The following is a 13,892-nucleotide window of genomic DNA, read 5'->3' on the forward strand; positions in this document are numbered from 1 at the left end:
TTTTCTTGCAGACATTGTGGGGTCCTTAGTTCTCTCTGAGCTTGGTTGTTGCAGATGTTTTATGACCCAACGTGGTAGCATCATTAGTGCTAGAATAGAGTGAGGCTTGCAAGAAGGAGAAGGAGAAGGAGAAGGAGAAGGAGAAGGAGAAGGAGAAGGAGAAGGAGAAGGAGGAAGAGAAGAAGGAGGAGAAGGAGGAGAAGGAGAAGGGGAGGAGGAAAAGGGAAGGGGTGGAAGAAGAAGGAGAGGAATTGTGGGGTCCTTGGTCCTCTCTGAGTTTGGTTGTTGCAGATGTTTCATGACCCAACTTGGTAGCATCATTAGTGCTAGAATAGAGTGAGGCTTGCAAGAAGGAGAAGGAGAAGGAGAAGAAGGAGAAGGAGGAGAAGAATTGTGGTGTCCTTTGAACCTGGTTGTTTTCTTGCAGACATTTCATTTTCCCAAGTAGTACTAAGTGGTGACACCGATGTTACCTAGTTTGGCCAATGCAAAGACTGAAAGAAAACCACCAGGCTCAGACAGCACCAAGGACCCGAGGCTTTGTTCTCTCTGCTTTCCACCCTTCTACACAGGGACGGAGAAGGACCGCTGAGCAACAGCTGAGCCAGGGTGATTAATCCTGATTTGAGTTGGGCACCGATTGAGCTTCGAGGGGAGAGAAACAAGGATTGTAAGGATGATGGTTGGAACGAGACACGCCACTCACTGGGGCAAGCTGTTTCCTTGCCGCTCCGGCTTATGACATTTAGATTTGGTGCTCAATCTTAATCAACTTCTGATTTTCAGCTGGATACTTGTGTGATCTATCCAACGGCCCTCATGACCGGATTTGTAGGAAAATCGGTTTCCTTAATCTACAAATTTCAATTAGTTACTGGTAGAAGCCAACCAGGTACAAGCACGGCTGACACACTTGCTAATCTGGACGGTCCTTTCTTTTTATCTATTTCTTAGTTACATACCGGTAGTTCTTGGCTTACGGCCACAATTGAGCCCAGTACCTCCGTTGCTAAGCAAGATGATTGGTAAGTGAGTTTTGCCCCGCTTTGCGACCTTCCCTGGCATAGTTGTTAAGGGAATCACTGCAGTTCTTCAGTTAATAACACGGTCCTTAAGTGAATCTGGCTTCCCCCCTTGAGTTTGCTTGTTGGAAGGTCGCAAAAGGGGATCACGTGACACACACCCCGGGGACTCTGTGACCATCATAAATATGAATCGGTTCCAGGTGTCTGGATTTTGATCATGTGACCATGGAGGTGCTGCAGCGGTCGTGTGAAGAACAGTCATAAATACTTTTTTTTCAACTAACTTACGTTTTGCTAGGCATAATACTTTCTGCAATGCCAATAAACCAGGCAGATGGCTAGCTTACATGTTAAGGAAGAAGCAAAGGGCTTCTAATATAGATAAAATAGAACATAAGGGTAAGGTTGTGTATCAAGAGGATCTTATTAAGGAAGCTTTTGTGGACTTTTATTCTAAATTATATGCTAAAGATAAGATTAATGAAGCAGATATTGATGTATATTTGAGGAATGCCAACATCCCGGTTCTTACACAAGAACAAAAAGAAGAGATTAATCAATTGATAACAGAAGAAGAAATTCTTTTAGCAATTAAACAATTGAAGGTGGATAAAGCGCCAGGCACGGATGGACTGATGGCGGTGTATTATAAAAATTTACAATTGGAAATGATAAAGCCATTAGGGGAATTGTTTCAGACAATTCAGAGGGGAGGAGGGGTGCCTCCGTCTTGGAGAACTGCTTTTATTTCTCTGATTCCGAAGGAAGATCAGGATGTTACTCAAGTAAGAAATTACAGACCAATATCACTTTTGAATACGGACTACAAGATATTTGCTAAGGTTTTAGCTAACAGATTGATGAGGGTTTTGCAACAGATAATTCATGGTGATCAAACTGGGTTTATTAGTGGCAGACAAATGAAAAATAATGTGAGGCATATAGTAGATTTGTTGGAATTTCTGGAAAGGAACAACCAGATCCCTGTGGCGCTAATCTTTCTAGACGCCGAAAAAGCCTTTGATCAATTGGATTGGCAATTTTTGATGAAAGTATTAGATAAAATGAATTTTGGGGATAAATTTTTACAATCAATTAGGGTATTATATAAAAAACAAACAGCCCGAATAATAGTAAATAATAGTTTGACTGAAGTATGTAATATTGAAAAGGGTACAAGACAAGGGTGTCCGTTATCACCTTTATTATTTGTTTTAACATTGGAGATATTATTGATTAAAATACGGAATTCGGAAAAAATTAAGGGAATTCAAATTAGAGATCAGGATTATAGATTGAGGGCGTTTGCAGACGATCTGGTTGTTACGGTGACTCAGCCAAAAGATTCTGTTGTGGACCTGATGGAGATAATGATGCAATATGGGAAGGTTTCTGGATTCAAGGTTAATATACAAAAAACTAAAATACTGGCTAAAAATATGACAGCATCGCAAAAGGCCCTTTTAGAAGGGTTAACTGGATTTGAGATTGTTAAAAGGGTTAAATATTTGGGGGTGTATTTGTCACCCTCAAATGCAAAGTTATATAAAAATAACTATGAAAAATTATGGGGAAAAATTCAAAAAGAATTGGAAAGCTGGAAAAAATTACAATTGTCTCTATTGGGAAGAATTGCAGCAGTGAAAATGAATGTTTTGCCTAAATTTTTATTATTTCAAATGATACCTATTCTTAAAAAGGATTCAAATTTGGAGGAATGGCAAAAGGGTATCAATAAATTTGTATGGGCAGGGAAAAGGCCACGAGTTAAATTTAAGATTATGCAGGACACGCGTGAAAGAGGTGGTCTTAAAATGCCCAACTTTAAATTATACTATGAAGCTGCTGCTTTGTCAGCGATAAGTGACTGGATTAATTTAACACAAGGGAGATTATTAAATCTTGAAGGCCACGATTTGTTATTTGGCTGGCATGCATATTTATTATATGATAAGAAGGTAGATAATGTGTTTAAGGTGCATATTTTTAGACATGCTTTGTTGAGGGTTTGGAAAAAGTATAGACATAAGTTAAATTATAAGATACCTTTATGGGCAATACCGAAACACGCAATAGAAAATATAAATGTTGGGTTCAAACATGATGTGACTACATACAAGGAAATCCTAAGTTTGGAGAGGAACGTCTGGTGTTTGAAGTCGTATAATTTTCTACGAGAAGAGAAGATTGCCCAAACCTGGTTTCAATATGGTCAATTACGGGCCAGGTGGAAAGAAGATCAGAAAATTTGTAAACTTTGTAATAATGCCACTTGGGGTGTGTGTGAAAGCCCTAATAAGCAGGCATATACATAGAATGAAGGCTACTGCTAAGCTTGTAAGCCGCCCTGAGTCTTCGGAGAAGGGTGGGATATAAATGGAATTAAAATAAAAATAAAAATAAAAATAAAATTGGCTTCTCAATGACTGATGTAAATCTGGTAAAGCAAATTAGAAATCAGGGTCCAGCACATATCAAACGGATATATCTTGCATTGATAGAAATTGACTCAGAAACAGAGCTTGTCAAAGATTGTATGATAAAGTGGGCTCAGAATATTCAAGAAGTTATTACAATGGACACTTGGGAAAAGATCTGGGTGAGGAACGTAAAATTTACGCAAAGCCCAAAATTTAAGAGAGAACTTTTATAAAATGTTTTATAGGTGGCATTTAGATCCTAAAAAGCTTGCAAGTATGTATCCGAATTATCAACCTAAATGTTGGAGGTGTGGTGGCGAAGACGCAACATACTTTCATATATGGTGGACCTGTAAAAAGGTTAAAGCTTTTTGGATTAAAATCTGGTGGAATATGCAGAAGATATTTAAGCAAAGGATAAAGTTTTGTCCGCAATTGTTTTTATTGGGCATAATCACGGATACTACTGTTGTGGACACTAAGTTGATGTTGAATTTGATTACGGCAGCAAGACTTTTAGTAGGTCAATATTGGAAGAAGGAGGAACTGCCGACTATAGAAGAATGGACTTTAAAAGTTTCTGACCTGGCGGAAATGGCAAAGATATCGGCTTATTTGAAAGACCATTCGCAACAACGTTATATTATGGAGTGGAAAAAGTGGATTGATTATATCCAGAACAAATATGGGACCAAAAAGTTTCATTTAGCATTTGTATAGGTTTTGATGTGATATTAGTATTGCTTGTAGTCATTTTACATGAGCTAGAGTGTGATAGACTTAATAGCTTATTGTTGTTAACATATGGTTGTTTATGATTGTTTTTACTTTTATACCTTGTATTTAGCTCTGGGATGTCGGGGAGGGGGGAGGGGGGAAGGGGAGGGGGGAGGGTTAGGGAGGGCTAGGAAGGGTTGGGTGGGGGGTGGGGGGGAGGGATTGTTAAACATAAAATGTATTGAAAAACTTTTCAATAAAAAAAATATCGTCGTGACTTTGAATGGTCACCAAATGAAGTCTTGTGAATAATGATAACAACAACAATAATATTCTAATCTATTATATTCTATTCCATATTACCTATTATATTCTATTTCACTCCACTCCACGCCATATTTTCTATTCTATTCTATTCTATTCTATTCTATTCTATTCTATTCTATTCTATTCTATTCTATTCTATTCTATAAATGTAATAAAATAAATAAATATTCTATTCTATTCTATTCTATTCTATTCTATTCTATTCTATTCTATTCTATTCTATTCCATATTACCTATTATATTCTATTTCACTCCACTCCACTCCACGCCATATTTTCTATTCTATTCTATTCTATTCTATTCTATTCTATTCTATTCTATTCTATTCTATTCTATTCTATTCTATTCTATTCTATTCTATTCTATTCCATATTACCTATTATATTCTATTTCACTCCACGCCATATTTTCTATTCTATTCTATTCTATTCTATTCTATTCTATTCTATTCTATTCTATTCTATTCTATTCTATTCTATTCTATTCTATTCTATTCTATTCTATTCTATTCTATTCACACAACCTCTGACTTCCTGCAGGCTTCCCCATTGACTTTGTTCATCAGGATCCGTCTATGACTCATGACCTATGATGGTTGTAGTTTCCTGGGGTCATGTGAGCACCTTTTGTGACCTTCTAACCAGCCAATTCCACAGGGAAGCCAGAATCACTTAACAACCAGGTTGCTAATGTAACAAATTCTTTCCCTTTATAGACTAATGCTTGTAGCATTTTTTTCTAAACACGTCCATAAAAGCTTGTCCTTCAGCAACGGAATTGCAGTTTTATGCCACTCTGCTCCTCGCTTTAGTCTTCTTGTTTCGGATGAAAGCTTTAAATGGGTAAAGCCTGATTTTTTATTTATTTATTTTTTTTAAGTTCCTTCCTGTGACTCCCCTGAGTGACATTTTCCAACACTGTCAATGACATCCCGGGGAACTTTACCGGCATATTCATGTGTCACTTCAGTCTGATGGACTTGGAAAAACAGAGAAAGCGAGAATCTCTTTCCTGACAACCGATGCACCATTTAAGCAATGGCAGAAGGACAGGTCTAGATTTGTGAGGCAGGGTGGCAGGGAAGCAGAAGCTAAAAATAAGGTGTTACAAGGTGCTGAGGAAATGGGGAGGATTGGATCTTCCAGGTTTGAACTTATATTTTGTGGCTTGCCATGTAGTTTGAATGCATGGGAAACAGTGCCGGGAAACAGAAGACCCTCAGAGTTAGAAGGATGTGACCCGACACTTGAGTGGCACGGATATATATATATATATATATGACAAAGTCATGGTTGAAATGATTTCTTTTTTAAAAAAAATAATAATTTCATTTCAATCACTTTCCTAGTGATCACAGATCACTCAACGCAGTAAAATTCAGCCCGGAAATAAAACGTTGGTTTACACTGGGTCGCAGCGATGAACGTGAGCTGAATATGGAAAAGTATGAACATCAGCCTGGCAAGCAAATATAGATTAGTCCGCTCTACTGTGTTCCCTGAAGCTACCTTTGTTTGTGAAAGAGCTGGAGAAAGCAATTATGTTGGGGAGAGTTAGTAGTAGAAGGAAACCAGGCCACCAAAGAACATGGTGGAGACCAGGGCTTTTTTTTCTCATAGAACGCTCAGAACGGAGTTCCGGCACATTTTTTGGATGGAACCTTGTAGGGTAGTCATGCTGGCCACATGACCACGGAGACGTCCTCGGACAAGCGCTGGCTCTTCGGCTTTGAAACGGAGATGAGCACCGGCCCCTAGAGTCGGAAACGACTAGCACGCATGTGCGGGGGAACCTTTACCTTTACCTTTGTAGGGTAGGCAAGGCAGGTTGTATGACATGTGTGAGTTCCGGCACCTTTTTCTTTTACAAAAAAAGCACTGGTGGACACCATAATTGCTGGACACCATCAAAGCTGACACCAGCCAGAAAATAGAAAAACTCAAAAAAGTAGGGCAAGATGGGAAGATATGGAGAGACCTGGCCCATGGAATCACCAAGAGTTGGACATGAATGAATGGGTAACATCATGCCTGAGCAGTGGGTTGCACTAGATGGCCTCCAAGATCTCTTCCCACTTTTATTATTATTATTATTATTGTTGTTGTTGCTGTTGCTGTTGTCACTGTCATCATCTTCATCATCATCACCACCGCCATCAAGAATATGGACTAGTTACAAGCCCAAGTTGTGTCCAAAAACACCTTGTGGATTTCAGCAAAAGAAGCAATCCTAGGCTGAATTAATACAGGGATAGAATCAAGATCACGCGACGGTCTAGTACCACTTTACAAAACAATAGAAAAGAATAAAATAGAGTAGAGTAGAGTAGAGTAGAGTAGAATAGAATAGAATAGAATAGAATAGAATAGAATAGAATAGAATAGAATAGAATAGAATAGAATAGAATAGAATAGAATAGAATAGAATAGAAAATATGGAATAGAATAGAATAGAATAGAATAGAATAGAATAGAATAGAATAGAATAGAATAGAATAGAATAGAATAGAATAGAATAGAATAGAATAGAATAGAATAGAATAGAATAGAATAGAATAGAATAGAGCTGGAAGGGACCTTGGAGGTCTTCTACTCCAGCCCCCTGCTCAAGCAGGAGAACCTACACCATCCCAGACAGGTGAATGTCTAGGAATTGGACATGTCTAATTTATTGAAAAGAAGAACTAGGGGCGACGTGATAGCAGTCTTCCAATATCTCATGGGTTGCCCCAAAGAAGAGGGCGAGTCAACCTATTATCCAAAGCACCAGAAGGGAATACCCAAATCCAGCAACCGTTCTTCATTTCTTTTAGTCTCCAGGCCTTTAAATCATCTCAGTTGCTCTTCTCTGCACCTTTCCCAAAGTCTCAACATCTTTTCTTTTGTACTTGGATCTGTCTGAGTTCTATTACTCATTAAAACTATAGTCACGACTATAAAGAAAAGATATTCCGAGGGGGGGGGGAATTAACATATGAGGCTCAACTTACATAAAGGTTGATACCCTTGTCTTGCTGGTCCTCCAAAGGTATTTCTGCTACCAAACCCACCGCCATCAATGGATCCATAAGACATCTTCCTTAGACACTTCTGGAGATCAGCTTCCTTTTGAAACTATAACAAACAAGGTGGGGTGGGGAATGTGAATTAGGCGGAGAGAAACTCAGAAAATGGAGAGGAATAGAAAAGTGCCAGAAAAATGGGTCAATCCAGAAGCACAAGTAATTTTGATTCAAACACGGTCACCCATAACAAAAGTAGCTGAATGAAACCATTAATACAGTCTTGAATTGTCCCTCAGCGAGTTGGCCACGGTGAGTTGTCCTAGTGCAGGGGTAGGCAACCTTGGCTCTTTTATGACTCCTGGACTTCAACTCCCAGAATTCCTGAGCCAGCCTGGCTCAGCTTGGAAACCTCTCCCTTTCCCCTCAGCGGGGCTGGCTCAGGAATTCTGGGAGTTGAAGTCCAGGAGTCATAAAGTGGCCTAGGCCAGGGGTAGGCAACCTTGGCTCTCTTATGACTCGTGGACTTCAACTCCCAGAATTCCTGAGGCAGCCATGCTGAGGGGAAAAGGGAGAGGTTTCCAAGCTGAGCCCCGCTGGCTCAGGAATTCTGGGAGTTGAAGTCCACAAGTCATGAAGGGGCCATAGTTCCCCCATGCTGGCTCAGGAATTCTGGGAGTTGAAGTCCACGAGCAAGGTTGCCTACCCCTGGCCTAGGCCAATAGTAGTTGCAGTAGCTCCATCTTGTACTTCTCTGCTCCATTACGCCAACTGGCCATCACTGTCTGAGACGGTTGGGTCTCTTTAGTATTTGGATGAGATACACCTTGTTTCAGTTTCCTTAAGTAAAAGAAGGTTTCAGAGGTCAACAGAAACCAAAGGCTAAGCCCCTCATATCAGCTTAACCAAGTTTTCAATGTGGTCATGCAAACACTAGTTTTTGGCGGATGCCACCTGACATACTGCAGGAGAGAGCTGAAGAATATAAGCAGTGTCCTGCTGGGTTAGACCTTTGGCCCATCTCGTCCAAGACTGGCCTACCAACTGGCTAAGGAAGAGTGGAAGGATGGATGGAAGGAAGAGAATGTGAATAAGAATAGGGGAGGGGAGGGGGGAAGGAAGGAAGGAAGGAAGGAAGGAAGGAAGGAAGGAAGGAAGGAAGGAAGGAAGGAAGGAAGGAAGGAAGGAAGGAAGGAAGGAAGGAAGGAAGGGAAGGGAAGGGAAGGGAAGGGAAGGGAAGGGGGAAGGGAAGGGAAGGGGAAGGAAGGAAGGAAGGAAGGAAGGAAGGAAGGAAGGAAAGAAAGAAAGAAAGAAAGAAAGAAAGAAAGAAAGAAAGAAAGAAAAAAGAAAGAAAGAAAGAAAGAAAGAAAGAAAGAAAGAAAGAAAGAAAGAAAGAGAGCTGGGAATAAGATGGAAGGATGGAAGGAAGGAAGGAGAGGATAATGACAAGACAGAAGGGAAGGGGAGGGGAGGGGAGGGGAGGAAGGAAGGAAGGAAAGAAAGAAAGAAAAAAAGAAAGAAAGAAAGAAAGAAAGAAAGAAAGAAAGAAAGAAAGAAAGAAAGAAAGAAAGAAAGAAAGAAAGAAAAAGGAATGAGATGGAAGGATGGAAGGAAGGAAGGAGAGGATAATGAGAAGACAGAAGGGAAGGGGAGGGAAGGAGGGAGGGGGAGGAAGAAGGGCTGGGAATAAGATGGAGGGATGGACAGAAGGAAGGAAGAGAATGAGAATGAGAATAGGGGAGGGGGAAGGAAGGAAGGAGCTGGGAATGAGTGGAAGGATGGATGTATTGAAGGCAGGGAGGGAGGGAAGGAGTGAAGAAGGCAGGGAGGGAGGGAAGGAGGGAGGGAGGGAGGGAGCAAAGAAACTTTGAGTGAAGACGTGAGTTTGAAAACACAAAACAAAAGTACTACCTCTAGGGGGGAAAAATACGGAAACAGGACTAAAGCAGTTGAGCCTGGAACACACAGTATGCATCCACAAACAACAAGAGCCCATTTTACTCCTGCAAGGGATATTACAGCATAATTATATTTTAATAAAGGGCTCCTCAGCTTCCAATTTAAAGACTCCTTTTTATGCAAAAGGCAGTCCCATGGCCGACGGGTCCAGCGGTTGTATCGTCTTTTAAGAACTGAGTGCTTAAATCCTATGGTGAATTTCATGCTCTACAATCCATATTTATTCAAAGGTGGTCTGAGAACCCCCTGGAGATCCACCAACCTCTTACAGGGGTCGGCAGCCAGATATTGAAAATATTTGCTGTGTGAAGACTATGTTGGGTTCTGCACAATGCATCTGACAGCTAAAGGTTTGCCACAGAGAAGAGGGAGTCAAGCTATTCTCCAAAAGCACCTGAGAGCAGGACAAGAAGCAACGGATGGAAACTCATCAAGGAGAGAAGCAACCTAGAACTAAGGAGAAACATCCTGACAGTTAGAACAATTAACCCCTGGAACAACCTGCCTCCAGAAGCTGTGAATGCTCCAACACTGGAAGTTTTTAAGAAGAGACAGGACAGCCATTTGTCTGGTGTGTTATAGCAGGGTTTCTTCAAACTTGGCCCTTTGATGACTTGTGGACTTCAACTCCCAGAATTGAATCATATACTCCAGGGGTCTATAACCATATAGTCCAGGTGGTCTTCAAACGTGGCCCTTTCATGACTTGTGGACTTCAACTCCCAGAATTGAATCATATAGTCCAGGGGTCTATAACCATATAGTCCAGGGGTCTTCAAACTTGACCCATTTATGATTTGTGGACTTCAACTCCCAGAATTGAGTCATATGGGCCAGGGGTCTATAACCATATAGTCCAGGGGTCTTCAAACTTGACACTTTGATGATTTGTGGACTTCAACTCCCAGAACTCCTCAGCCAGCGTTCCTGGCTGAGGAATTCCAGGAGTTGAAGTCCACAAGTCATAAAAGGGCCACGTTTGAAGACCCCTGGGCTATTGGATCTCCTGCCTGAGTAAGGAGTTAGGCTAGAAGACACCCAAGGTCACTTCCAGCTCTATTCTGACTGACTGAAGAGAAGACTTCAAGGATTGAGTATGTCTAGTCTAGTGAAAAGAAAGATCAGCGGCAACAGTTCCAGAGTTTGAGGGGCTGCCCCAAAGAAGAGGGGGTCAAGCTATTCTCCAAAGCGCCCAAAGGCAGGACAAGAAGCAACGGATGGAAACTGATCAAGGAGAGAAAGCGACCTAGAACTAAGGAGAAACTTCCTGATCGTGAGAACGCCAGTGGAACAGTTCGCCTTCAGAAGTTGCAGGTGCTCCAGGACTGAAGGTTGTCAAAAAGAGACTAGACAACCATTTAGCTGAACTGTGATAGGTTTCCTGCTTGAACAAGGGGGTTGGACTACAACACCACCACCACCAACAACAACAACGAGAAGGAGAAGGAGAAGGAGAAGGAGAAGAAGAAGGAGGAGGAGGAGGAGGAGGAGGAGGAGGAGGAGGAAGGGACCTTGGAGGTCATCTAGTCCAACCCCCTGCTAAGGCAGGAAACCCTATACCATTTCAGACAAATGGCTGTCCAGTCTCTTCTTAAAAACTTCCAGTGTTGGAGCATTCACTGCTTCTGGAGGCAGGTTGTTCCACTGGTTAGTTGTTCTAACTGTCAGGAAATTTCTCCTTAGTTCCAGGTTGCTTCTCTCCTTGACTAGTTTCCATCTGTTGCTTCTTGTCCTGCCTTCTGGTGCTTTGGAGAATAGCTTGACTCCCTCTTCTTTGGGGCAGCCCCTGAGATACTGGAAGAGTGCTATCATGTCTCCCCTTGTCCTTCTCTTCGTTAAACTACACATACCCAATTCCAGCAACCGTTCCTTGTATGTTTTAGCCTCCAGCCCCCCAATCATCTTTGTTGCTCTTCTCTGTACCCTTTCTAGAGTCTCGACATCTTTTTTACATCGTGGTGACCAAAACTGGATGCCGTATTCCAGGTGTGGCCTTACCAAGACCTCTGAAGTCCCTTCCAGCTCTGTGATTCTGGTCTTCTGTCCTTCTCCTCTGCAGTGAGTTATGGGCCTGGGAATATACAGGACCTGGGAAGCCACAACTCTTACTGGATGCCTTTTAAAGGTGTCTCATTGTTAAGGAAGCCAAGTTGCTACATTTTGCTCTGACACTTTCCTTGCCTTTCTTCTCCAACCTCTCCTGGAGGGTAGAAATAACAAAGTCCCCTCTGGGATGAAGACTTTGGGCTTCTACTACAGCATGTGAAAACATCTGGCTGAAGTGCAAATTGCTGTTGCCACCGTCCAAGGGGCCAAGTTGAGAGAGACGAGCAAAAAATATCCCCTTGGCCTTTTCCATAGGAAACAAAGAAAATCCAGTATTTTCTCGACAACAAAATACATTCTTTTCTCTCTCTTTATCAGTGTTGGGAAGCAGAGGAAAGTGGAAAGGCAAAATCTGGCTTTCAGCTTCCTGCAAGTGTATAGCTTTGGATTTTACTCTTGATTCATTAATCCGATTTTTTTTTCCTGATTTACTTATCGAGCTATGAAATGGATTTTGTATTTTTTTTTACTCCTCTCAAAGATTCCCCTTCCAAAGAATGACCCCTTCCGTCATTCTGACATGTTCACCCAAAGCCCTCCACCCACCAAAATTTATCCGATAAACCTTGGGAAATAAAAAAAATTGAGCTCCAGTTGGATTGGAATGGAATAGAATAGAATAACAAAGTTGGAAGGGATCTTGGAGGTCTTCTAGACTAGACGTAGACTTAGACTTAGACTTAGACTAAACTAGACTAGACTAGATAATTAGGATTAGAATTAGAATTAGAATTAGAATTAAAACGGAACAGAACAGAACAGAATAGAATAGATATTGGAATATAGAATGGAATGGAATAGAATAGAATAGAATAGAATAGAATAGAATAGAATAGAATAGAATAGAATAGAATAGAATAGAATAGAATAGAATAGAATAGAATAGAATAGAATAGAATAGAATAGAATAGAATAGAAAATATGGAATAGAATAGAATAGAATAGAATAGAATAGAATAGAATAGAATAGAATAGAATAGAATAGAATAGAATAGAATAGAATAGAATAGAATAGAATAGAATAGAAAATATGGAATAGAATAGAATAGAATAGAATAGAATAGAATAGAATAGAATAGAATAGAATAGAATAGAATAGAATAGAATAGAATAGAATAGAATAGAAAATATGGAAGAATGGAATAGAATAGAATAGAATAGAATAGAATAGAATAGAATAGAATAGAATAGAATAGAATAGAATAGAATAGAATAGAATAGAATAGAATAGAATAGAATAGAATAGAAAATATGGAATGGAATGGAATGGAATGGAATGGAATAGAATAGAATAGAATAGAATAGAATAGAATAGAATAGAATAGAATAGAATAGAATAGAATAGAATAGAATAGAATAGAATAGAATAGAATAGAATAGAATAGAATAGAATAGAATAGAATAGAATAGAAAATATGGAATGGAATGGAATAGAATAGAATGGGATAGAATAGAATAGAATAGAATAGAATAGAATAGAATAGAATAGAATAGAATAGAATAGAATAGAATAGAATAGAATAGAATAGAATAGAATAGAATAGAATAGAATAGAATAGAATAGAATAGAATAGAATAGAATAGAATAGAAAATATGGAATGGAATGGAATAGAATAGAATGGGATAGAATAGAATAGAATAGAATAGAATAGAATAGAATAGAATAGAATAGAATAGAATAGAATAGAATAGAATAGAATAGAATAGAATAGAATAGAATAGAATAGAATAGAATAGAAAATATGGAATGGAATGGAATAGAATAGAATGGGATAGGATAGAATAGAATAGAATAGAATAGAATAGAATAGAATAGAATAGAATAGAATAGAATAGAATAGAATAGAATAGAATAGAATAGAATAGAATAGAATAGAATAGAATAGAATAGAATAGAATAGAATAGAATAGAAAATATGGAATGGAATGGAATAGAATAGAATGGGATAGGATAGAATAGAATAGAATAGAATAGAATAGAATAGAATAGAATAGAATAGAATAGAATAGAATAGAATAGAATAGAATAGAATAGAATAGAATAGAATAGAATAGAATAGAATAGAATAGAATAGAATAGAATAGAAAATATGGAATGGAATGGAATAGAATAGAATGGGATAGGATAGAATAGGATAGGATAGCTTTATTGTCACTTTAAATGTACACTAATCAGCATAATTTGAAATGAGAGTTCATTAAATAGAGCTCTCATATGGTAACCACCTCTAATATACGTTGCAAAAACATGAATAAATATACTAAGTTATGCATAAATCCACACACACCCACATACGTGGCCCAGAGGAACAACAAAGTCTAGTTCAAGTGTATAA

At 39.3% G+C, this 13,892-nt stretch overlaps 1 protein-coding gene across 1 annotated transcript in view; it reads right to left on the reverse strand.

Moving 5' to 3' along the window:
* The window catches only part of TSNARE1 (t-SNARE domain containing 1), a 311,342-nt gene that overhangs the window by 227,954 nt on the left and 69,496 nt on the right, over nucleotides 1–13,892 (reverse strand). The window contains exon 2 of the mRNA XM_081323072.1: nucleotides 7,479–7,602. Coding sequence (XP_081179198.1) covers nucleotides 7,479–7,563 — 85 coding nt within the window. The 5' untranslated portion in view covers nucleotides 7,564–7,602. The remainder of the gene's footprint in view (nucleotides 1–7,478; nucleotides 7,603–13,892) is intronic.

The sequence above is a fragment of the Vipera berus genome (genome assembly GCF_964194415.1).
Source record: "Vipera berus genome assembly, chromosome: 3".
Lineage (NCBI taxonomy): Eukaryota > Metazoa > Chordata > Lepidosauria > Squamata > Viperidae > Vipera > Vipera berus.